The 26862-nt window shown below is 39.6% G+C and overlaps 1 protein-coding gene across 6 annotated transcripts in view; it reads left to right on the top strand.

Annotated features, from left to right (window-relative positions):
- Window positions 1–13878: 13878 nt before the first annotated feature.
- Window positions 13879–26862, top strand: part of Tnik (TRAF2 and NCK interacting kinase) — a 397016-nt gene continuing 384032 nt past the window's right edge. For 4 of the 6 annotated variants that reach the window (XM_004834596.4, XM_013071572.3, XM_004834595.4 and 1 more), the window contains exon 1: window positions 13879–14334. In XM_004834596.4, the coding sequence (XP_004834653.1) occupies window positions 14278–14334 (57 nt within the window). In that variant the 5' untranslated portion in view covers window positions 13879–14277. The remainder of the gene's footprint in view (window positions 14335–26862) is intronic. The other 2 variants (XM_021254142.2, XM_087186975.1) reach the window with 2 other exon arrangements.

The raw sequence follows: 26862 nt of genomic DNA, 5'->3' as shown, positions 1-26862 counted from the left end.
TATTGGGCTGAAATGCAGGTGTCAGTCAGAAGGACTATATTCCCTTCCCGAGGCTCTGGAAGAGCCCTATTCTGGAAGCTGTTTTCATTCCCTGGCATGTGGTCCCTTCCTTCATTTGCAAAGTCAGCACTATTGCATTTTTCTGTGCCTTTTCCACATCATATCTTCCTCTAAGTCTTTTCTGCTTCCCTTTTCACTTTTAAGGAATCTTATGATTATTTGGGTCCACTTTCATAATCTAGGATGCTCTCCCCACGTCAAATCACTCAGTATAATCACACCTGCAAAATCCTTCTTCTTGTAAGGTAACATGGTTACAGGTTTCAGGAACTGGAATGTGGAAATCTTTGAGGGAACATGGTGCTGCCCACCTCAGTATACAAAACTGGAATGGATGCTAGGTAGACCTAAATACTTAAAATTATGTCCTTTACATTATAAATTCTGGTTTATATTTTCTATTATTCATTTCATTGAATTCACCACATTGTCCTTGTTCCACTGTTTCTACTCAAGTAATGTGTACATATTTAACTAATACTCATTTATATAGTGATCCTTATATTTATCTCGCATCATTGACAAATTTTCCTGTGCATTCAGAAATAATACTGTATCTACATATGTCTCCAAATAGAACAAATATCTTAGCATACTTTTCTCTCTACTTTTATGACATAATTGTTTTGGTTATGGGTTATCATTATTTACTTTTATTTTATGGATGACTGATGGTGAATGCTTAATTAAAAGTTCTAATTTTTATTTCCTATAGCAATTAGGAAGTGTTTGGCTTTAAATAACAGAATATTCAACTAAAGGTGGCTTAAGGACTCAAAGGAGTCTGAGGCAGGAGGATTGCTCAAGCTGACCCTGAACGACTTAGCAAATTAATATGTGGGGGGGGGGCTGGGGGTGGAGGGAGAGGGAGGGGGAGAGAGAGAGAGAGAACAAAAGAAAGAGATATTCACAGATGGGTCATTGTATTTCTGGTTCTGTGATGTCACAAGGGATGGGTGCTTTTCATATTTGTTCTTTTTTCTCAAGCTTACATTTTCTGGTAGGAAGAAGTCTTCTATAACTCCAGTTATTGTATCCTAACAACCCTGTCTGAAGATAATTTATTAGTTAGCCCATGCTGCATAAGAAATCAAATGGTAGACATGCCACAATGCAGAAAAAGGAGATGGCAAACGACTTTCTCCCCGGCTCCCAGCTCATAGCATGAGAAGGAAGGATCTAATCTACAGTGAAGGTGGGTGGTTCCAGAAGCCTCCGGGGAGAAATGTACCAGTGGAACAGAGCAGTGGATGCTGTGAGCTGCAACAGCTGGTGAGTGACTCCAGCCTATGCATCTGCCATGTCCCCTAGAGAAAGTGCTTGGACAGATGCCATTTTAGGGAAGGGCCAACTGAACCTGGGCCTTGGACCAGCTGTGGATTGGCTTTGTCTCAGGGATTATAGTGTTGAAATCCCACAGTGCCAGCGTGAGGGACAACTCTGGGAAATGTCCAGCATCAGGGGGCCAAGGTTAGGCTAGCAAGAGACGCCCAGAATGTTAGAGGTTGAACAGCTCAGGCTGCAATGCCACAACCAGAGGCCAGGATTAGCCTGAACTTGAGTGGTGTTGAAACCACTAGAATTGGCACCCTGCTCTAATCCTACTGAAGGCTTCCTGGGATCATCCAGTGCAGATCTGGGCTGTGTCTGCCTCCTTTCTCTACCAGTGACAGCAAAGACATACCCTAAATTGGACAGTACTGCAAAACTGTAGACCCCAGAAGATGACAGGCTTGAAATCATAGATAAAGCTCTTTTTTTTTCCTCTTTGTTTTTTTCTTATTGTTTGTTTTTTATTTTTTGTGAGTGTGAACATTGTTTCTGTTTTTTGTTTTGTTCTTATTTTTGTTTCTTCCTTCTTTCTTTCCCTCCTGTCCCTTCACCACTTTCCTAAAGCTTGGGTATTCCTTTGTCCTTCTGACTGGTTTCTAATCTCTTTCTCTTCTTTTATTTTACTACTTTTTCCCTCTTACTCCTTTCAAATTTTCTTCCCTAAGGGTAAAATCACTCTATTGAGGAAATATTTATTGTATATAATTTTATGGCTTGTTTTAGATTTTGTTATATATCTATAAATCTTTTACCTGTGGTTATGGTGGCAAATTAACAGTTATCATAATTTGTCATTTTCTAGACCATGCTTGATGCTATTGTTATTACTCATTGTACTACCTTAGCCAAGATGACAGGTGTTGTGATCAGTTGTTCTTCCTTGTATGCCAATGCTGAGATTATTTGAGGACCATAAACAATACCATAATCCAATACCAAAAACTTGGGTATTAGGCCAAACCAGCAGCAACTTCTCATCCCTAATAAATTGAAGAGGCAGGATGTTGGGACAGACTCAAAAGCCAGCTACACCCAGAAGACATTTTTGAAAAGTAGCCATTTCCTAAAGAGGTCTCAATACTAGGAATAAAGTTATCTGCCATAAGCAATTTACAAGCATCAATGCAGAAAATAAATTAAAAAATAGAAAATGAAAAAGCTCAGAAACATGATGCAACCCCAGACCTCCAGCTCACCCAAGGCAAATCCAGGGGGCATTGAGGTGGAAGTAATCAAAAGCCACCTAGCTGAACCTTCTGAAATGGTAACAGTGGAAGTAACAAAGCAGATAAATGAGTCTCAAGAAAAAAAATCAGAAATAATTTCAAAGATAACTGAAGAGATTATGACCATAATGAAGAACATGCTTGATCTAGAGTAGATACGGATTTAAAAAATAGAGGAACTTAGGAAAGTGATGGACATCATGAATACCCAATATAGGAAAAAAACTAGATTCCATGAAACAGATTCAAATAGATATATGGGCGATTCAATACTCTACTGAAAATATACGCAAAAGAATCAACCAATGTGAGAACAGACTATCAGATCTACAAGACAGGTTTGTGGCTAGTGATCATCAAATGAAAGATTCCTTAAAAATAGCAAGGGACCACAAAAAAAATCAATGCAACAGCTGCTAGATGAAGCAAAGAAAAAGAATATAAGATTAATCAAAATCAATGAAAAATCAGAAGTTAGCACAAAGGAGCTAAAAAACCTGTTCCCCAAGCATGGGAAAAGAATTTGACATACAGACAAGTGAAGCACATAGAATTCCAATTAGCCATGATCAGAATAAAACTTCACAAAGACAAATAATATTTAATATTCCAGGAATCCATCACAAGAAAAAAATATTAAAAGTTGTTAGAGGCAAGAAACAAATAAAGTATAAAGGAAATTTCATCAGAATGACAACAGACTTCTCAACACAAACCATTAAGATAAGGAGAGCTTGGAGTAAGGTATTTCAAGTCATGAAAGGAAACATCCTCCAACCCAAATTCATGTACCCTGAAAAACTATCTTTCAAAATTGATAGAGGAATAAGACACTTCCAAGATAAAGAGCACCTGAAGAAATTCATGACTACTGAACCAGCACTCCAAAAAGTTCTGAAGGTTATTCTAGAAAGAGACAACAAAGACAATTCCAATAATCCCAATAGAATCAGTCCATGATAGAAGGGAAAGAAAGGGATCTAACAACAGGAAAATAACACAGTGACAAGGATAAGTCAATATCTATCAGCTATAACCATCAATGTGAATGGTCTCAATTCACCAATCAAAAGAAACAAATTGGCAGAATGATTCAAGAAACAAGATCCAACAATATGCTGCATAGAAGAAACACCACTCAAAAAGAAATTCATAGACTGAAAGTTAAAGGATGGAAAACAACACTTCATGCAAAAGGAACACAGAAAAAAGCAGGGTAGCTATTCTGTTTGTGGACAACATGGATTTTAAGCCAAAACTGATCAGAAGAGACAAAGAGGATCACTACATACTTGTTAAGGGGACAATCCAAGAGGAAGAGATAACAAGCATGAATATATATGCACCAAATATTGGTGCACCCAACTATATAACACAAACATTAACAGATATGAAAAACTGGATAATGGGGGAACTTAATACCCCACTATCACTAATTGAAAGATCAACTAGACAAAAAAATCAACAAATTAATGTCAGAGCTGAACTAAATCTTTGAACAAATGGACTTAGTAAATATCTACGAAGTGTTCTACCCCACAACAACACATTCTTCTCAGCTGCACACAGGACTTGCTCTAAAATAGACCACATACGAGCTCATAGAACATGCTTAAGTAAATGCAAAGGAATTGAAACTTTCCCATGTGTGTATATATAAATATATATATATATATATATATATATATATATATATATTTTTTTTTTTTTACCGGGGATCGAACTTGGGACCTTGTGCTTGCGAGGCAGGAACCACTGAGCTAAATCCTTGGCCTTTCCCATGTATATTATAGATCATACTGCAATGAAATTGGAAATCAATGGCAAAGAAACCACAAAAACTATATAAACACGTAAAATTTTAAAAAGTCTTCTGAAAAATCAATGGGTGACAGAAGAAATTAGACAGTTTGTACAATTAAATGATAATGTCAATATGACATACCACCACTTATGGGATGCAATGAAAGCAGTCCTACAAGGGAAGTTTATAGTGTAGAATTTCCACATCAGATAAAGAGAGCAAGCTCAAATAAATAACCTAAAGTTGAACCTCAAACTTCAAGAAAAAGAAGAGCAAAGTAAACCCAAAGTGTCTATAAGGGAGGAAATTATAAACATCAAGGCAGAAAGTAATGAAATTGAGACTAAAAAAAATACAAAGAATCTGTGAATCAGAGAGTTGGTTCTTTGAAAGATTAAAAAAATTAGACAAACACTTAGCCTACCTTATCAAAAAAAAAGAAAAAAAAATGGAAAGAGAAGACTCAAATTCATACAATTAAGAATGAAAAGGGTGAAATCACATAAGATCCTGCAGAAATCCAGAAGATCATCAATATTTAGTAGGTGAACCTGTACTCTAAAAAGATGGAAATCACAGAAGATTCCTGGGTACATAAGAATCACCAAAGCTGAATGAGGAAGATATAAAAATTCTAAATAACCTAATGTCAGTCAGTGAAATAGAAGAAGTAATTGAAAAATAACCAACAAAGAAAATCCCAGATCCTGAATTCTATAAGAAATTTACAGAAGATCTAATTCCATTACTCCTCAAAATCCTTAATGAAATTGAAAGGGATGCAATACCCCCAAATTCATTGCTGGAAGCAAGCATTACTCTGATGCCAAAACCAGAGAAAGATCCAACCAAAAAAGAGAACCACAGGCCATTCTCCTTAATGAACATAAATGCAAAAATCCTCAATAAGATACTGGCAAACAGAATGCAGCAAATCATCAAAAAGATTATACAGCATGATCAAATAGGATTCATCCCAGGGATCCAGGAATGGCTCAAAATACACAAATAAAAAATTTAATGCACTACATTAACAGAACCAAGGACAAAGAAAATGATCATCTCAAAAGATGTAGAAAAAGCATGTGATGAAGTTCAACACACATTCATGATAAAACACTACAGGAATTGAAATAGGTCTTTATCTTAATCTGATAAGAGCCATCTATAACAAACCAACAGCCAACATAGTACTAAATGTTCAAAATCCAAAAGCTTTCACTCTAAAATCAGGAACAAGACAAGGATGCTCACCATCACCACTCCTTCAATTTAATCCTGGAAACATTAGCCAAAATCAATTAGACAAGAGAAAGAAATAATAGGAATAAGGATAGGAAAAAGTTTAATTATCATTATTTGCAGATGACATGATACTTTACGTAGAAGACCCCCCAAACTCCACCAGAATGCTCCTAGATTTAATAACCAAGTTCAGTAGCAGAGCAAGATACAAAGTCAATACTCAAAAATCAAAACCATTCCTGTACACAAATGACAAACTCACTGAGAGAGAAATTAGGGAAATAGCACCTTTCACAATAGCATTAAAAACATGAAATACTTAGGAATCAATGTAGCAAAGGAATAAAAACATTCACATTGAAAACAACAGTACTCTGAAAAATGAGACTGAAGAGAATATTAGAAAATGGAAAGATATCCCTTATTCTTGAATATTCAGAACCAATATAGTGAACATGGCCATACTTCCAAAATTGTTATACAGATTTAATGCAATCCAAATCAAAATTCCAACAGTACATCTCACAGAATTAGAAAAAACAATCCTAAAATTTATTTGGGAACAGAAGAGACCTAGAATAGCAAAGGCAATTCTGGGCAACAAAGACAAGGTAGGGAGCATCATAATACCCGACTTGAATTCATACTACAAAGCTACAATGAGAAAAACAGCATGGTACTGGCAAAAAAAACCAGAGCTGAGGAACAATGTAACAAAATAGAACATGCAGAAACAATTCCAAACACACTCAGCTATTTTATTTTTGACAAAGGGGCCAAATACCTTCATTGTCAGAAAGAGAGCCACTTTAATAAATGGTGTTGGGAAAACTGGCTTTCCAAGTGCCAAACACTAAACCTCAACATGTATCTCTCACCATGCACTAAAGTAATATCAAAATGGATGAAAGACCTAAATAGTAAAACAGAAACACTTAATCTGCTGGAAGATAAAATAGGTAAAAACTCTTGAAGGCACAGGTGTAGGCAAAAACTTTATGAAGAAAACCCTGATTACACAGGGAATATTAAAAGGAATCAACACTTGAGATTACATCCTACTAAAGAGCTTTTGCACTGCAAAAGAAACCATCAACAGAATGGGAAAAAAGTTTTTACCAGCTATTCTTCAGACAAAGGACTAATATCTAGAATATATAAAGAACTGAAAAAACTCAGACTCCACAAATTCAAAGACTCAATCCAAAAATGTGCATCTGAAATAGACACTTTTCAGATGAAGAAACAGAAACAATAAATAAATATATGAAAAATGTTCAATATCACCAGTCATTCAAGAAATGCAAATTAAAACAACATTGAGATTCCATCTCATTCTAAAAAGAATGATTATCATCAAGAAATCAACCAATAACAAATGCTGGAGGGACTGTGGGGTAAAAGGAACCCTTCTCCACTGTTGTTGGGAGTGTAGACTGGTGCAACCACTATGGAAATCAGTATGGAAATTTCTCAAAAAACTAAAACTAATGTTCCATTTGATTGACTTGTGTTCCTTCTAGGTATCTTCCCAAAAGAGTTAAAAGCATCATACCACAGTGATATATGCACAGCAGCACACTTTGTAATAGCTGAATCTTGGAAATAGCCCAGATGCCCCATGAATGAATGAATGGATAAAGAAAATGTGACATTTATATGCAATGGAGTGCTACTCATCCATAAAGAAGGATAGACTTGCGACATTTTTAGGTAAATAGATGCACCATGAGACCATAATTTTATGAGAAATAAATGGGACACACATGTTAAATGTCACATTATTTCTCTTGTGTGAGAAACCCAAAGGTTAAAAAAGGACCAAAATGGAAGATAAATATTGAGAAGTAGGAAGAGACTGTTCAAATGGGAAGGGGAACAAGGCAGGGGGAGGTGGAAGAAAATGCAGGGATGAGGGATAAAAAATAAAAAATGAATGGAATGAAGTTTTGTACAGGGAGAGGGGAAGAAGGATTGATGGAAAAGGAGGGGAATGGGAAATAAAAGAATTAAGATGTTGTATGTGCAGGTACAAATTCCCTATGATTAATGTGATCATTATGTATGTCAAAAGTATAACAATAAAATTAATTTTTAAAAAGCACAGCCCTCCAAAATAATAAAAATGACATTTAATAAAAAAGAAGAAACCAAATGGCTTAAAAGAACAATAGAATTTATTGTCTTGTGTCTTCTGTGGGTCTGATATGTGGAGCAGCTTGGTTGCATGGTTCTATCTCAGGACCTCTCCTGGAGGTGCAGTCAGAATGCACTGGGACTGCAGGCATCTGAGGGTTTGACTGCAGCTGGGGGATCCTTCAAGGTGGCACATTCAGATGGCTGGCAAGGCATGTGAATGTCTACAGGACATGGTGGCTGGCTTCCTGCAAGGAAGGTTCTCTGGGAAGGGGTTTTGCTACCAGGGGACAATTAGACATTTTTTTGTTGGCTCAACTGGGAAGGTGCTATTGACTCCTAGAGACTGGTTCTAAGAATTCTGCTAAATATCCTGTACTGCACTGGAAAGCACTTCCTACAACTTGAATCTTAGGCTCCAACTGTCAACAGTGCTGTCTAAGAAACCCTGCCATTGCACAAGTGAACTAAGAGAGCAAAGGAAAAGCTGAAATACCTTTTATTACTAGCTTTGGAAGCCTTCTGTAATCTTTGTTCCTGTCAGGATACATGCAGAGGTATGAATACCAGGAGAAGCTGATCAGGGCCATCTTGGGGATAGCTACAATCCATAGGCTGGAAGATTCTCCTCACTCTTCCTCCTTCTCTCCCTCTCTCTCTCTCTCACCTTTTTCTTAAAAAAAATTCAATTTCTATAACCCCCACCAGACCCTTTCACTTCTCATTCATCAGTGTTCTGTGATATGCCCATGTCTAAATCAATTATTAGGAAAGAGAATAGAATTGCTTTAAGTTTATTCACTCAGCATTCACCCTTTCCATGGGGGGAGTAGCCCATATTCTTTAAACATATGGAGAATAAATTCTCAAAATATTAGCATGGTTTTAACTGTGAGGAAGAAGCAGAATGGCTTTGAGTGGGTAGCAAATAGAGTTTTCTGGGCTGGAGGTATCTCAGTGGTAGAGCACTTAGCTACCATGTGCAAGGCCCTGGTTCAAGGCCCAGCACCAGAAAAAAAAAAAAAAAAAGGAAAGAAAAAAGGTTTGTTGTTTTTGCTTACCATTATCTTCTATGCCACACATTTCCTTTTTGCAATTAATTTTCTCTTTGGTGGAACACATTTTCTAATAATAATTTCAGAGACAGTCAACCATCTGAATCCTTGTGTCTGAAAATGTGTGATTATTTTATATTCCTTCTTAAATGTTCATATAGTTGGGTAGGGAATTCTAGGTTAGGTTAAAAACAGTTCCCTTAGAATACTTTGTTCTAATGTCTACTAACATCCATTGTTACTGATGGGAAGCAGATAACCTAGTTAGCTTTGTCTTTTTAAGCTTCATGCTCGGAAATTCAGTCACGACATGTTCAAGTGTGGTATTTTGAACTTATGCATTTGGCTCAGCAACAAATTAGAGCTTGTAACCTGAAGATACTGGAACATTTTCTATCACTTTTTAAAAATTTTTTCTTCCATCTGTTATCTAGTTCCATTATTAGATGACTATTGAAATTTCTAGATTTATTTGCTGCTTTACCCTTTCTCTTGCAAGCCACAAGAAAATGGGGTCCAATCTTTTATCTTATTAATTCATTTTCCTGTTCAACTTTATTATATCTAGCAAGGTGATGAAGGGCTTGTGTTCAAATCCTAGTTCAGCTACTTGTTTGTTGTGTTACCTTGGGCAAATTAAACCTGTTTTATTCTTTGGTTTGTTCATGTGTACAGTGAATATGCTAACAATATTGCCTATTTTATAAAATTATAATATTAAGTATGTAAATATATGAATGCTGCTTTTGTCCATTTGGGCTGCTATAACAAAACACCTTAAACTTACAAATTTATAGACAACAAAAACTTGTTGCTCATAATTTTAGAGGCTGGAAAGTTCAAGTTCAAGGTGCCAACACTTTTGGTGTCTGAGGAGGGCCTCTTCCTTGTGGATGACATCTTCTGTGTTTCCTCATCTAACAAAAGGGCAAACAGCCTTGCTCAGACTTCTTTCATAAGGCACTAATCCCATTGATGAGAGGGCTCTTCACCCATGATGTAATCACCTCATAAAAGCCCCCCTTCTTCATATCATCACTGTTGGGGTTTGGTTTCAATATTTGAATTTTAGGGGAAACAAATATTCAGAGCATAGTAAGTGCTGAAGACTATCTGTAGCATAAAATTACTTATTCAACTTATTCATTTTATACTTATTCTTCAATAAGTATATTTTTAATCCTGATTGTTTTTGTCATTACCTTGATTTTTTATGAATGTGAGCTCCTATACTATCCCTCTGAACATAAACATGTGCATTATAAAACTTCTTTTTGCTAATAAAATTTTTGGGTGTTGACTCTGTTGACTAAAAGTCGGCGTCTTTCCTAGTAATTGATTTCTGTATGTGATTGGTGATTTGGGGTTATATGTTTATCTTAGAGTTTGGAATTTTCCTTTGCCTGTCTATAGTGCCAATTCTACTTCTGAGGGCTTGCTTTGTTGATTGTGGTGGGCAGAGGGCAGACTAAACAAGAGCGCAGAGCAGGGGACGCAGTTAGTTTTCCTTCTGTGTGTGTATGTTGGGTCCATTTCTCCTGGAAATTGGTAATCAGCTCCTTGGGATGCTACACTGCCTCACTGGCTCTAGCCCTTACTGAGTATGTGTAGGGGTTGAGGGTAGCACTGTCCACTGCTGGGTCTTACTACCTTGCTAACTTTTCTTCATATCACTCACCATTTTGTACTTCAATTTTTGTACTTTATTTTCAAGTTTTGCTTTCCTCTGTGAAAGCAAGGACTTAGTGTACCAAGGCCTTATCTTTTGGCCTAATGTTGGTCTTTCAAAGAGAGATCTACATACCTGTTGAATGAATAAAGAACGAGTTAATGAGTTAATGTTGTTCTTTAGTCACTCACCATAATGAATGTACCTTCTCTGTAGCCATGGCCTCTCACCTTGAAGCTACTGTCATCCTACTCTCACCCTATATAGATTTGGTTGTGGCTCCACTGGTAATCAATCTGGTCTTGCCTGCTTTATATAATCTAGCAAATCCACTGGATCTCTGGGCTACCACTATTGCCTGTCTTTTAGAACTCAAATGAATTTCTGAAAATATATTTTCTGCCACATCTAGAGATTTATAGGGACAGAAGATGGATGTATGAAATGTGCTTTTGGAAATGTTTCTGATTTTCACAGAGGGTTTTTAGTTGGTACAAAGGTTTAACATTAAATATCATTGAATGCGATAATACAAAACCTTTTTGGGAATTCTTTTTTTATAAATATTTTAAAATATAAAAGTATTTCAAATATATGGAGATACAGAAAATACTATGGTGAACAGTCAATAAATAACCATCTAGATGTAACAATTCCAAATATTTAGCAATATTTGCTTGAGATCTTTTAAAAATAGGTATCACCATGGGAAGCTTCCTTGTGCCTTCCCATTCAAGTCTTCCTCCCTTCTCACTATCTTGATCCTATGCTTCCTGCTTGTTTCCATGCTTCTTGGGATTTGCTGCATATTTACTGCAGATATAAAGAGCCTATCATATTGTTCTACAGGCATTCAAGCTGCACATAAATGGTATCAGTTCCCTTAATTCTTCAGATTACATCGTGAGGATAATCTTCCTTTGGCCAAGTCTTGAATGCATTTTTCTGGCATTTGCTATTCTCTCTTTTAACAAACTAAGAGCTGGCCTAAGCTAGAAGCCTAGGGAAGGCAATGATAGCTAGCTAGAATTTAATGGTACTATTTTATTTTTCATTGCATTTCTTTCAGGAGTTTCTTTTATCAAACTAAGTGTTGCTAGCTTTCCATTTACAGTAGTGATTTATGTTTTCTTTTAAGTTAGATTATGGAAAAAGAAAAGTGTTGATTTAAAGAAAAATGTTAAGTAGTAATCTTATAGGCAGTACACAGAAATAGCCAAAAATTAGAAAGTTTGTACTGGAATAGCTGAAACTTGACTTTAAAGGAAGAAGCACTCAGACCCCCTACCCGATCTGACCTCTGCTTCCTATCCCAGGCCTAAGAGTCACCATCATTACTTCACCTCCACCTGTACAAACTGCTTGGTTTCCTCCTTCTCACTTTCTCACTAGCTGGAGGTGCATTTGCAATGCTAAAGCCTTTCCTTTATGATACTTTGTGTAGCCAGCACCCCTGCCTTCACAGGCTCTCTCATGGTCTTCTCAGGCTGAGAAAGCCTGTGTCTTCTCAGTACCTAGCTTGGCAGGCAAGCGTACATACTTCTCTAGTCTTATTCTAAATTTAGTGCCAGTATCATGACATCTTCATGGCCAGAACAGGGTACCAAAGTCATGGAAAGAACCCATCTTTTTGTGATGTTTCAGATAAAAGTCCAGGGTACAAAAGGAAGGTTCTCAGTGGAAAAGAAGTTCATATTTACACGCTTTAAATCTTAAAAATAATTGTTTTGGGTTTCAATACCTGAAATTATTTTCTTTTACATTGAGGCAATATGTTAATCGGTTGGCTAGATGAAGGGTAAACAAAGGAGGATACGGGAGGGGTGAAAATGATGATGGCAAATGCTAATTTTTCCAACACCGCGGCTTACTGCAGAGTACTTACAACACTGAGCTGGGTGATTTCATTAGAAAATGAAAAGTCAAATACAACATTTTAAGTGTAACACGTTTGAACGTTTGACATATGACATTTAAAGCCCAAAGTTCCCAAACCGTTGCTGCTGTTGAGATGCTAGGGCAATTTTCAAGCTTTGTGAGGCATGACCCACAAAGCATATGAATAAATACAACAGTATTAACAAACAGCACAGAAAACACCGAATGCCCCTTTGAAAGTCCTCTAAGGTCTGCAGTGGTGAAGAACTAACTGCATTGACTTCCATTCATTCATTCAAAAGCCTTATTCTGAAGCTCAAATCCACAGAACATGGTTAAAAGCTCCTCAGCGCACTTGGCCAGCAGTAGATTCACCTCTTAAGAGAGGTGCAAAGAAGGCTTTCAGGGCTACAGCTGTTTTGAGGGGAAATAGTTCAGTTTTAGCGCTTTCTGCTAGAGCACTTCGCATGGCCAAGGCTGAGAGGAAAGGCTGAGCGGGGGAGGTTGAGGGAAGTGACTTCACACTCTTGATTACAGAATGTCATGTTTACCTCGGTGAAGCATCCAGCCTTTAAATGAGAAAGCGAATCCAGTGAAATCACTCTCCCGTGTCCGCCTTCCACACTAAGTCTTATCTGCCAGCCAAACTTTCTGCATCAATCTGGATAGGTCAGCGCCGAAAGGCCAGGTCCTGAGGTGGCGCGCTTTGCCTTACCCGGCGTCAGCCTTGGAGTTACCTGAAGCATTTCAGCTACTGCCCCCAGAGAACAAGCTTCTAGTTTCAATTCGATTTCCTTGGGGAATTGCGGCTCAAGCAAGTCCTGGGTGTGGCGATGTCAAAGTCGAGCTAGGATCTCTTAGCTCTCCCGCTTCTGGCAAACGTTCCCAGACCCGAAGCGTGACGGGTGTCCAGAGCCCGCCGTCCAGGATCCCCCAGGCTGCCAAGGACCCGACCCTTCGGGCCGCTGCACCGCGCGGAAACGCCAGGCTGCGCGCACTGTGCCTGTGCGCTTCTCCCCCACTCGCTCTGCGCTCGGAGGCGGATCCCCTTCCCAGCACACAAGTCCTTATATGCACCGGTTGCACCAGCCCGCCTTATTCCAGCCGCACAAATAATTAATGTGGGAGGGAGGGTGCCACTGATATTTTCCCCCCTTCTGGCTTTTTTCTCCAGCACTGGAGCTTTTGAATCCCTCAGAGAAACCCTCAGATGCGACTGAAAGGCCATTTTGCTGCAGTGCATAAATTGGACACACAAAAATAGAGCTTGGGTCCGTGCGATTAAGCACGTCAAGGCTCAAGAACAGCTCTTGCGACCCACGCCGATTAGCCTGGGCGGAAAGGGTGCGCACCCCTCCCCCATCCACGCTGGCGCAGAGGGAGAGGGTCAGGAAGCGCGGCCTCTGCCGGGCGCAGACCACGCCTCCCCCGCCTCCCCCCTTACTCCTCCCAGGAAGCGGTGATAGACAGTTCGGTGCGGTTCTCCACCCCCACCCCTCCAGCTGAGTGGAGGAGTTGATGTGTCTCATTATAACAGCCAATGCAGCCGCCATCCACGCACAAGCAAAGAAGCATGTCCCATTTAAATACACCCACGCAGCCCCAGCGCCCTTAGCCGATCGGGGCGCGCAGCCCACAAGCACCGCGGCTCCGGGCTTGCAGATCCGCGCACGTTGGGCTCCCGGACCCGGCGGACGACTAGAGGAGGCTCGAGCTCGGGCTCTGTGGGGCCGGGGTGGGCGGGAGAGGCTGGGCCGGGGCCTCTGACGCTACACCCGCATGAGGAGGACGCGAGTGAAATAGACCAAGGTGGAATTTCCAAGGAAGAAGCTTGGGGTGGTTTTGGTCCATTTCTCCGGCGAAGAAGTAGACATGGCGAGCGACTCCCCGGCTCGCAGCCTGGATGAAATCGATCTCTCGGCTCTGAGGGTGAGCAGAACGTGCTTTCTGATTTCTCTCCAGTGGTTTGGGTCGCGGTGAGTGGGCTGGGGCTGGGGCTGGGGTTGGCGGGCAGCAGCGTAGAACGCACCCGGGAGGGAACCTGCATTCGGGTCGGATTCGGGGTTGCTGAGGTGCTGTGCGCTGAGCCCCCGCGGCAGGGGCTGTGGGGTAAGTGTACTTCTTTGGCTGTGGCCAAGGTTCTCCGAGAGCTGGTGGAGCTTATGCCAGTTTCATCTTAGACCGGTGTAAGAGCATTAAAAGGAAAGGCTCCTGTGTGCGCGCCTGTGTGTGTACACGCCCCGGGCAGTCCTCTCGTGCCCAAAGCGCGAGACCCGACCGCCCCTTTCTGCAAAAAGAAACCTTGCGTGAATAAAGGCAGTGACCCCTCGAGTTTCCCAGCTACCTGCAAGATGACATCGGAGGCTGGCTGTCCCCGCCAACCGCACCTGCCCTTCCAAAGAGGGCAACTCTGGCTATGCCCCTCTCGTCGATGGCAACTGCGCCCCCTCCCCCTTTTCTACCTCGCGCGAACGGGCTCCCTCTTAGCGCCCCCCTAAATGCCAGTCTGCCACTCACCTTTATTTATGGTTTTAACTCAGCCCTGCCTTGTGCTTTCTGACTTTGTGGTGGTGACATTTCAGTTTTATGGCTGAACTTAAGCAGGTGAAAGGGATGTGTTCTCAGCTTTTCCCAATCAGACCGGAACTCACTGGAGTGTGTGTGTGTGTTTTCCCTGTGTCAGTGGCCAGTCCTTTGTAGAGCACCTCCCTTCCCCCAGCCTCACCGCTCCTCGCTCCTCCTCGTTTACCTTCACGTGAATTACCTCAGACTCCGTTTCATTGTATTGACTAAGACATCACCAATATAGAATCCATTTTGCTGTTGTTTTGAGATCAGATTATCAGGAATCCCATTGCAGCCTCAACGTTTCCCACCCCCAACCCTCAGTCTCAAACGCACTCCTTAAGGGAAGGAGGCAGAGCTTTCTTGCTGTTTTAATTAGGTACTGCCCGCCAGGAAGAGGGTGAGGGGTGGTGGTGGTGGCGGCGGTAGCAGCAGGGATCTGGGAAACATTGAACATCAATCTGAGGACGACTTCTCCCCCTGCTGAACCCAAAATAAAATAAAATAACGGAGGGTGGGTGAGATCGAATTGATGGTGGCTCTCGCCACAGAGCCCGGCAGTATGGATGGAAGTTCACTTGCCCTCCTGAGGGATACATTGTTAGATTGATGCTAAATCTTGAGGCCATTTACGAAAGTCTCCAATGCTTCTGACACTACCTGTTTTTCTCCACAGATATTCTAAAGAGCTATCTCTTTGGTCAAAGTGATACTTTTTCTTTAGGCTCAGTAAACCTGTTTTCCTCACCCCTTCTCCCTTCCCTTTAATCTCTTGGTCCAAGAGTGAGGTTTCTGCAAGGCCGTATGGAAGCTGAAAAAAGAACAGGATGCCATTTGAAATGGACTGGTTCATAGTTGGGCAGCCAAAGCTCATACATGCATCATTACAGTAAGCTGCCTGTTTCCCTGGTGCCCAGAATGCTACATCCAGAGCTTGCTTGCCCTCTGGGCAGCTGGAAGTGGGGGTTGGTAACAGGGTGGGTGCTTTGGCCCAGTCTCCAGCTTCTTGCTTTACTGACAGTGTTCATTTGCCCTACTTTCTGCACTGGGAGTTGCTGCTGGCAGGTTGATCAGGTGGATCTGGTGGATGGATAGGGGAGACTTGGGGACGGAGGGGAGTGGCAAGGGCCAGGGGTCTGAACAATGGGCTAGGCTTGTGGTAATTTCCCTGAGCTGAGATCTCAACGTTGCTCCTTTAATGGAAAGCTCTCTGATGTGATTTTAAGTTGGGCTGGGACTTGTCTCTTGCGGGCTTTTTTCCTGGGAAAGGTTTTTTTGAGAAGCCAGACACAGTACCTGCAGGCTGGGGAGCAACCAGGAGGGCTCTCCAGGTCCTGCTTCTGCACAGTCCACATGTGAGGAGACCTGTTCTCCGACAATCTATATTTGGAAAAGATATTTTTACACAAATAAGTGAAATTTCTCTTTGTGGCCTGGACTGCTCACTTAGTTCTCTGTCTACTCAGAGGTGTACAAAGACAACAGGGCAGGGAGGGGTGGGAGCAGCAGCTATTCAGAGTACTTGAGGAACTGCTGGCTGGAAGATTAAATGCAGATGTGGAAACAGTTGCATCCCATGGGGAGACAGTTCCTCCACCAGTCTTGTGGTGGGTGAGGTGTGCAGGCCAAGTAGCTCCAAAAGCCAGTAGGTGAGCTCTACAAACCAGAGGGCAAGACATCTCTGCCTCCCCAAATTTGGAGAGGTGGTCTCACTGAGATAAAATGTCTCATTTGTTCCTAAGCTTTCAGGGAAGACTCCTGCTGAATGCCCTTGGGGAATGCCTGAACCCCTGAAATGCAGCCAAGGTCAGTGGCTTCTAGGAGAATTGGCTGCGGCCCTCCCAGTCCCTTGCTGTTTCGGTGGCTCTTTAATGTACACAATCATTGTTTTTTGGTGTTTTTTTTGGTAAATCCTTAGTTCAGTGCATTAAAAGCAGATCCTGTCTGGAGAGGTCTTTATCCTTCTCACTTTAGGGGCTCATTGTTCTCAGCCAGTGATCCCAGACTGGATCCAGCCTAAATTTTCCCCATATAGGAACAATGAATAATTCAAACCAAAGCAGCCAATGACAAGATTTATGCAAGGTTTAGTTGGTTTTAAAAAATGAAATGAAGTGAGATCTTTGGCTGGGAAATAATCAGTATCCAGTTTAGTCCTGATTTTTAGAGCTAATGAAGAGAAACTAAATCTTGGGGGTGGGGATGGTTTTATAGATTCAGAGCTGGGAGAGAATTGTAGAATGCTCAGCTTTCCTCTTATTTAACACCTGGGAAGCTGAAGCCCAGAGAGGTGAAGTCTGCTGTCCAAGGTCACCAGCTCTAGGGTCAGTGGGGGTGGTGAGAGTAGTGGGAGGGGTTACGGGGATGGTGAGAATAGTGGTTTGGGCAGAGAATCTAAGTCTACTAACTCCTCAGTCAGTGCTCTTCGCTCTAAGTCACATTTTCTATGGTTGAATCAGAAATCAATAATACATTTTCTGCTTAAGCACAAAAAAAAAAGGGTAGAGAGTAATAATTTCACTAGGGCTACAGAATTTTATTTATCAAGAATGATTATTTGCTTCATGCAAATAGTCTGTGTAGTGCAGACAACCACAGGGCTTTCAGACACCTTTGGAATTCATCTTGTCCCGCCTGGTTTGTTGGCTCCATTGCAGGCAAATGGTGTCTGAAGCATGTAGGACAGATGTTTGTCCTGCACGGGCAACCTCTCTCAGTAACCCATCTCCATCTGAACATGTCCCAAGGGGTCTGTCTAGACATACACATCATTTAGATGTCTCTGCCTGTGAAGTTTATGGAGTCTGTGTGTGTTTTGTATAATCTATGTGGATATGGATATTATATATAGTATTATGGATATAAACTGTATCTGTGTGTGTGTGAAAATGTGTGTATACATATATCAACTACAGAAAACAATTACTCATTCAAACCTGGAGCTTGAGTCATTCCTGTTTCAAGACATCATAGCACTAAAAGATGAAACTTGCCACCAGGGTGCTTTATTGTACACAACGTGGTGAGCTCAGCCCAGAAAGTTTTTTGGAGATTAGCATATTTATGAACCTGAGTACCTTGGCCATCTTTAGCTTGGCCACATTCATAGCCAGGATTTGGCCACTGCTGACCTTATACTCTCAGCTTTTGCCAGGACTCAGATATACTTTTCTATTTGAAGAAAATTAGATAACCTATGTATGCTTGCTTCTTTTGCTTCTTACTGCTTTCTGGGCCTGGTGATTTCTTTTTTTCATTGAAATCCAGATGAAAGAATTGACCTCATATGGAAGCCTTGCACACATTTCTTAGCTACACTTTTTATGCTTTTATTATCATTGGTATGAGATTTTCTTTTTGCTCTTCATTAGAGACTGTGAGCTTATTGAGGCTCCACAGAATCATCTTTGAGTCAAAGGCTTCATTAGTTGAATGAATGAATGAATGAGTTCATGAATGAGTGCATAAGTAAATGCAGTAGAAGGAGCACTGGCCTCTAGGCTCTGCCTATGTCTGTGTTTTATAGGTTCTGCGACTGGGATCACTAGTCATTTAACAATAGTTAACATAAAATGGGAATGACCACACACGACTGCTTGCCTTTCTCACTGTATTCAAAAACTACATAAAATATCTATGGTAATGCTTTCAAAACTGTAAGACCCCACACAAATATGCTACTTCATGATTAAATAGAATTTTGTGGGAAATGTGATGCTGCTATTTGATCCCAGTGATTGCGCCTCATAGAAAATGATCCTGAGAAGAAGATATCAGAGGTGCCTTTTGTTAAGAGCAACTCCACAGACCTTAGCTGCCTCTTCTCTTTATGTGCCAATATGACCTTATATGTTTCTCTGATGTCCTCATTTGAGCTTTGCTCTAGTATCAGCATTCATTACATATGAGGTAGGCTCAGCCCAGAAGCTTTTTGGAGATGACTGTATTTCTAAATTAGTATCAACTATCAGTATTATTCATTAAAAATATCTTTTCCTTCTTTCCTTTTAAAAAAAATTTCCCCCTCTTTATGGATGATCCACTATTCAAATGCAAACACATTTATTATGCCTGTGCCTTTCCAAAAAATTTCTTCTGTTTTTTTGCAAGGTGAGGTGGACACCTAAAATGATACACAAGTAGCTCAGTACTTAAAACCTGGTCACAGGTCTCATAGGTCTTAAAGAGATCTTGAAACATGAATAATTCATTATTCCAGGACATTTAATTACATTTTGTCTAAGATGAGATTTTAGTAAAGTTGCTGGCATTGATAACAGTAGCTTAAGATGACAGTAGCATGGCAGTTTTTTCATTGGATTCATTTGTTGTTTTTGAGAAATATTAAACAGGTGTTTTCTTTGCAGTGACATTGTCTTATCATAAAGTAGTTATCAGAATATCAGATAAATATGTATATTTTCAGAAGTCATCACTAACTGGAGTAATCTTTAGTACAAAAATTAATATAAGCCAGGGAGTTTGCTGTTTGCATAATTATCTACTTAAAAGGTCATGGAATATTTTATCAATGAAAGAATACCCAATGCTTTTCCTTCATGGAAATATCACATCTTCTCCCCTTATCTGTATCTCCCCTTTGAAATCTTGAAATTTTGTGTCTTGCTTGTTGGCCCTTTCTTCATACTGCTATAGAATTAATCTTCCATGCCCTTCTCCTTTCAACACCATTCCTCCAGTGATAGTAGTCCACCCAGCCTGGGGCTGCTGTAATTGAATCATGGCTACCATACCCGGCTGAGCACAACCAGCCTCTGATTCTGCTTCTGATAGAATCTGGGATAGCTTGAGTCTGAAAGATGCTTTATGTCAAATTGTTTCTTCCATCCTTTGGGGGAGGTAGCTCTCTGAGAACAGAGCCTAAACTAGTTTTTAGCAGTGTGCTGAGAATTCCAAGAAAATCTCCATGGTATTTTTTGAATGAAATGTTATTTTGCACTTATAACTATAAGGTTCCTATTGGAGAGCGAGAGGGAGGACTGAAGCAGAAAATGTTGGATGAATTCTGTTTGTAATTTTTTCCATTGTGATGGGAGATTTATTTCCCTCTAGACAAAGATGATCCCATCCATTTCTTTTTACATGCCCGGGCTGACTTCAGTGATCTTGAGAAGGTGCCCCCTAAAATCTGAAAACACATTTTATTTCATCTCAGGCATAAAAATCCTTTCTTAGTATTTGTTGCACGGGTCCTCTTGTCTGCACCCTCCCATGCACTCCTGTGGTTGTTCTCCTAGGCAGCACTCATGACCAGACCCACCTTCTGTGCCTCCATCTCTAGCCTCCTGACTGATCGATCTCTTTTGTATACAACAATCACATTAGTCTTCCTAAAGCACAGTTTCAGTTTCATATGAATGTTTTTCAAGGCCTTGCCTGACTCCTCCAAAGACTACACTTTAGCATAAACCAAAGACTTAGTATGACTGAAGACTATACCTTAGCATGATGTCAAGACCAGCTGTCATCCAGCTAGGCTTCTCACCAAGCTCTACAGCTTTCGTGACCACTCTGCTGCTGCCACAGGAAGTGCCTTCTGATGGATGCTCCTCTCTACCTACTGCCCTAACAATAAACATGCATGTGCTACCTTTTCCACATAATTGTCCCTAATTTCTCTCAGCTAAAAGTTCTCTCTCCCAGAAAGTACCTCACATCTCCTTCATGATACTCAGAACTTTTTGTCTTGAATTATAGTTATGACTAGACAATAAGCTTTGTGAAGGCAGTGTGTACATTTGACTCTCTTAAATTCTCAAATTGTATTTTACACAAGTAAATAAATATTGACCCAACAAGTTACATAATGTACGTCTCCTTTGGAAGGATCTAGGTGGTGCTGCCTAGAAAGGGTATAGAAAGCCCAAACAGGTGGAGCTGTACCGACTGTTGCACAATTTCAGGAAACATGAATTCCATCATAGCCTATGTTGCATGACTCCAGGGGACACTTTTTATGTAGGGTATAACTCCAGTGGCTGCTAATTATATAGAATATAATCCCTGGGGCAGCAATTATTAGAAATATAATGTCAAGTCCTGAGTAGGGATCCCTGTTTCTGGAATTTCCATAGTATGGAAAATTGTCTCCATATTCTAAATTTTGAGAGATTTTGAGTGCTGTGGGTCGGACTCCCTAGGCCAATGGCGTGTGTGTGTGTGTGTGTGTGTGTGTGTGTGTTTATAGAGGGTATTTTGATATTTTTAATATCCTCACATGTTTATTGTGACTATTTTTATTAAATAATAATACAGAGTAGGAAGGGTTATGCTTTTTCAGTGGACCCCTGGAAGATGACATTGAGTTTTGATCTTGGTGAGCTGACAATGGATGGCAAGAATTTGGGAGATGATGCGGTCCAATGTAGAGGAACCATGTGGGAGTCAGAACCCAGAGTCATCAGGCTGGGCTAGAAAATGCTGGAGGGGACTTTCAACACCGTGACTCTTCTATAATAAATCCTGGGATACGTAAAAGAACTCAAGGCAGGACTGCCGATGTTTAAATAGCCATAGAGTCTTTTTCTAAGTCTTGAAGACATTAAAATATCACAGACTAAACACCCCAGTGAAGTAGGAATTACCATTGAAAAGTAATAGCACTTCTTGGATAGTATCTTGTAGTATTACTGCTGCATACCCAAGGTAGATTTTTCAATTGCTCTCTCTATAGTCAGTGAAGTTAGAACCTTGGCAGCATGGATCAAGTTGAAAATTTGGAGACTATAATGTTATATTATTTATTCAATACTAGCATTTGTTTGATTAGTGTAGTACAAAGTATATACAAATTTGGGTGCAGTGTAAATTTGGGTGTAGTCTAGCATTCTGTGATTGTGTGAAATGGAGTAATGCACATGATATCCAGCATTCATTCATTCAGTCATTCATTCTTTTTTCTTTGTATTCAGTCATTCAACACATGTTCATTGGATGATACTAGTTGTTGATGCTGAGCTCTAGACAATACTGGTATGCTTTCTGCACTCATGGATGATGTGAGAAAACAGTTTTAGACCATTCTTTTTTACTGTATGGTTGCGATACATAATAATGACTTTCATTTGGGGGAATTGGTACATGTATGTACAGTATAATATCTTGATCATTTTGGTCGCTTTACATCTCCCCTTATCCTTCCTCCTTCCCTTGATCCCCATCCCCACCTTCAAAAAGTCTGCTTCTCTGTTTCCTACAGTCTCTCTTTTATTACACTCGTTAGTTTATTTACAATTTGGGTTTCTCATATTTAATTTTCTATGCAATCTTCGACCATTCTTGACCAATTTCACTCTAGCCACATTGATCTTTTACAGTTGTGAACGTGCCAAGCTCTTTCCTATAGAACCACATGTCAAAAAACCTTAATGCCAGATTTTCACACAGAGGGCTCCAGTTTATTATTTGGGTTTTAGATCAGATGCTGTCTGTATTATTACTTATCTATTATTGCATTTAAAAAATTACCCCCAAACTTAGTGGCTTACAGCAACACTAACCCTTTATTATATCTCTCATAGTTTCTGTGGGTTAAGAATTCAGAAGTGGTTTCCCTTGGTGGTTTTGGCATGCGGTCTCTCCAGAGATGGCAACAAGATATTGGCAAGGTCAGTTGCCTTCTGAGGCCCCCCACTGAAGCTGGGTAATTTCTTTTCTAGATGGTTGACTCACATGGTGCTGGTTGGTAGCAGGAAGTCTCCCATGGGCTACTTGACCATCCTCAGACATAATGCTGGCTTTGTCCAGATAGAGCAATCCAATGAGAGCAAGGTACAAGCAGCAGAGTCTTTTATGACCTAGCCTTGGAAATCACACACCATGATGTCTGTCATATCCTGTTGGCAACCCACGTCAGCCCTATTCAGTGTGAATATGAACTATACAAGGAGATTAGTACAGAAGACAGGAGTCCTTGAGGGCCCTGGTGGAGGCTTCCTTCCATGCAGGGAGGCTTTCTTTGGTACGTATCTCCATAGTAACTCTCTCTCCCAACTTGTGGCCATCCAATCCAGTGTTTTATTGTCTTTAAAGCAGTTGTAAGTATGTGAGTTTTTAAAACTCTGCTTTCCCTTATTGAAAATCAAACTTTGTGAGACTAAAGATCTTGCCTGTGTGTTTTCCATTATTCCTATTTAGAATTGTGGCTGGCATATGATACATATTAGATAAATAAATATCAGTTGAATGAACAAAATTACTTCATTTAGATAAGATCTTAAGTGGTACTTCAGTTCAGGAACTCAATTCTCTCCATAATTCTGGTTGCAAACCAAACTGGATGAGAACTAAATCAAATTTCCCTATAAGGTCAACATGGAACCTAACCACTGAATTTGATTCAGTTCTCATCCAACTCAGTTTGTGACCAGAATTGTTGAAAGAATTGAGTTTGTGAACCAAGGTGCCACTGTATTTAGTATACTTTACACCTCCAAAAAATTGGTTGTGGCAGCTTCAATGAATGCCACAAATAAGATAAAAACCATTAAGCCATTAAGCTAAGGAAGGATAAAATGAAAATCAAATGGGGATTTTGTTTGTTTATCTAGCTGTCCATATGTCTATCCATCTGTCTGTCTAGGGCTTAGTGATCCAACTTACCTCTTTTGTAGGTAGAAACTGGGGTTTAGAAAAATTCCTTGTTTAGCTAAAGGCAGAGCTGGTCTCATTATGCTATGCTGCTCAGTCAGGATGATGACATGGTGACCATCTTAGTGGATCAGTATGCCCACCAAACAAAAATAAAGCCCCAAAAGTGTTGCTATGAAGATGGTGATCAAGTTGCTTGTATATACAGAACACACTTAAGATAGTCTGTGCTCTGTTGTAAAGTAGCCAAATCTGCTTAATTAGGGGGTAAAGGAGACACAGGTACTTTAATCAATATACATGAATAGCAATGTTTTCAATGTAGAAAATAAAAAGTTAAGATTTTGTGTGCTGAGGGAGCCAACTGTAGGAGCCTGAAATATGTGCCAGAACTAAAGAATAAGTAACCAGGAGGACTCTGGGCTTCAGGGCCTAGAACATGCAGATGGAACAGGAGCAAAGACTGCTGAATTGTTAAAAAATTGACCAATTAGAAAAGTAGCCTTTTCTTTTCCTTCTGTCATTTTAAAAGTGATACATGATTATTGCAGAAAATTTGAAAAATGGAAAAAAAGGAAAAATGAGTTCTCATAGCATCCAAATTCATGACTCTTATGGTAATCATGTATATATTTTGGTATATAGGTAGTAGTTTTTTTTGGTCCCGGGGATTGAACTCGGGTCCTTGCACTTGCACAGCAGGCAGCGAAACCACTGAGCTAAATCCCTGGCCCTAGTAGTTTTTTTCTTATGCATTGCTACATTAAATAGCTTTGAAAATTAAAGTTACGTTGCATATATTGTCTGCTACCTGTTTAAACTCAATATTCTATTTTTCCTCATGCTATCAATTTTTTTTAGGAGATAAATTTAAAAACTTTTTATTGTAGGGGATTTTAAACTTATTTAAAAGTAGACAGACTATTAGAACACTCATACGTTACTGATAAGAATAGAGTTGTAATGTGACCTAGAAATTTCATCTCTAGATACATATTCAAGGAGAAATCAAAAGATATATTCACACAAAAATGTGGTTATGAATGTTGTAGCCTCAAAGAGGAAATAACCCAAATATTCCATCAGCTAATGAATGAGTAGATGAAATGCAGTTTATCCATATAATGGAATGCTATTTGCAATAAAAGAAATATGCATCTTAAAAATACATGTCCATAATATTATCATACCTAAAACATTTAATATGTAATAAAATATTCACTGTTCAAATTTCTAATCATATGTTTTTAGATTGCTTCACATTTTATTGGAGAGCTGCATCATAATATATTTAAACAATTCCTATTGATGAAGATAGAGGTTATTTCCAGTTTTTCAGCTCTTATAAATACTGCTTCAATAAACATTCTTTTATAGAAGTCATTTAGTGCATCTTTTTCCTTAGGATAAATTTTTATAATGCAATTTAGAATGAAAGTATGTAAAAGATCTCTAAAACTCTTTTTTTTGGTTCCAGGGATCGAACTCGGGACCTTGCGCTTGCAAGGCGGGTGCTGGAACCACTGAGCTAAATCCCTGGCCTTAAAACTGTTGATATTGTCAAATTATTTTACAATTTCTTGTGAGATAGTTATGTATCATTTAGAGATGAAAAATATGGATTAAAATCAATTAATGTACCAAAAGAAGGTCCTAGAACAATTAAATGGCCAAGTGGATGACTGACTGGCCCCAAAGCCACTGGCCATAGGGATTCACATGACTATTATTTGACTCATGGACCTTGTTATGACATCGGCATTTCCTGATGTATTATCACTCTGGGGCTAACCATTGCTATTGGCACAAGCTCTTCTCTTTGATTAGCTTCTTTGTGATATTGTTTTTAAAGTACCAGTGTCAGCATAGAATGTGGTAATTATTTTTCTTGCCAAAACCCTAAAGAAACATAACTTATGAACTGTTTTAAGATTAACAGTGGTATCCTTGTGCAATGTGTTAACATTTAATCTGCCATGTTTTTGGAAAGTCATCCAGCAACTGTGCTTGGAAGATGCATGGAGTCAGGCTCAGAGGTTTGTATTTTAGGAGAATTGGAGACTACGGAATTTGTGATTATGGCTGAAAATAGCAAGATGAGCCAGGAGCCCCCACACAGCAGAGACCATTCTCAAGCCTTTATCTGCCAGCTAATTACTAAAGTCAAAATTTTGAGTTACAATTTAAGTTCTATGTATGGTTGTGGATATTTTAGGATTACAGTGGAGAAAATAAAAAATGAAATCAGAACCAAAAGAATAATGAGCCCTGCATTGTAGAGTACCATCTACTTTCCATGTGGTTTATAAGTAAGAAACTATTAAAATTGACAGAGCTTTATGGTTGCCAGTCTTGTGGAGGCCAGTTGCCTTGATTTACTAGATTTTATAACATAACCCTGCATTTAAAGTGCCTATAAATTATTTATGCCTAGGGTAAAAATCTAGAATTTCACATGAACATGGTTTCTTCATTTCTATCTCTAGGTAATTTTTAGCTGCCTGTAATCAAATTATAGGAAGGTAGTGGTTGGGATAGGTTATAAGCAGTAATTGCAAAATGTATTTAAATAATAATAATAATATTTAGCATTTTTAGAGCACTTTATATCTTCAAAATGCTTGCAACATTATCCCATTAAATACCCTCTTTGATTATAATCTGAACATAAATGGACTTAAATCCAGGTCAGAGTGATGAGAAAAGTATGCTTTTGAAGGTTAATGCTAGTTATGCTTTAAAAACCTATGCAGTGATGGGAAAGTTAGAGTTTGGGATTCCATTGGATTGTGTTTGTGTTTTGGTTCAGCCCGATGTTCAGATTGGATTATATCTATACTTTATGCCTCTGCAGTTCTGATCACTAAGGACTGAATATTGATCATGACTGTGGTCCTTAAACATGCTAAAATATAAACAATATAAATAAGATTTAAAATGGTCTCCCTCGCTACATCTTGTGCTCTGGACTCAGATGAAATTCCCACTAGTAAGTGAAATGAGGTGGGACAGTGAAAGGAAGGAGGGTTATGCATTGTGGTTTGGTAATTTCTACCTGAGAATAGTAGATTAAAATCACAGTAGGATGCATTATAAAGAAATGGATTGGAAAAATAAAATATCTTTAGTCTGAGTCTACTAAACACTTCTTGCTGTTTTAGACATTTGTCTGTGTATTGTCCCCTTACAGGTACACCCCTGTGTTGGTGATTTAGATAGTATTTGGAGCAAGGACCTGGGCTGCTTACTCAGTAGGGAGAAGGCTCCGCAGTTACAGATTTG

Source organism: Heterocephalus glaber, unplaced genomic scaffold (assembly GCF_053883595.1).
Source record: "Heterocephalus glaber isolate CG9 unplaced genomic scaffold, H.glaber_assembly_v1.0 deba00001504, whole genome shotgun sequence".
Classification (NCBI taxonomy): Eukaryota; Metazoa; Chordata; class Mammalia; order Rodentia; family Bathyergidae; genus Heterocephalus; species Heterocephalus glaber.
The sequence above is the reverse complement of the archived record's forward strand: the minus strand, read 5'-3'. Positions and strand labels throughout refer to the sequence as shown.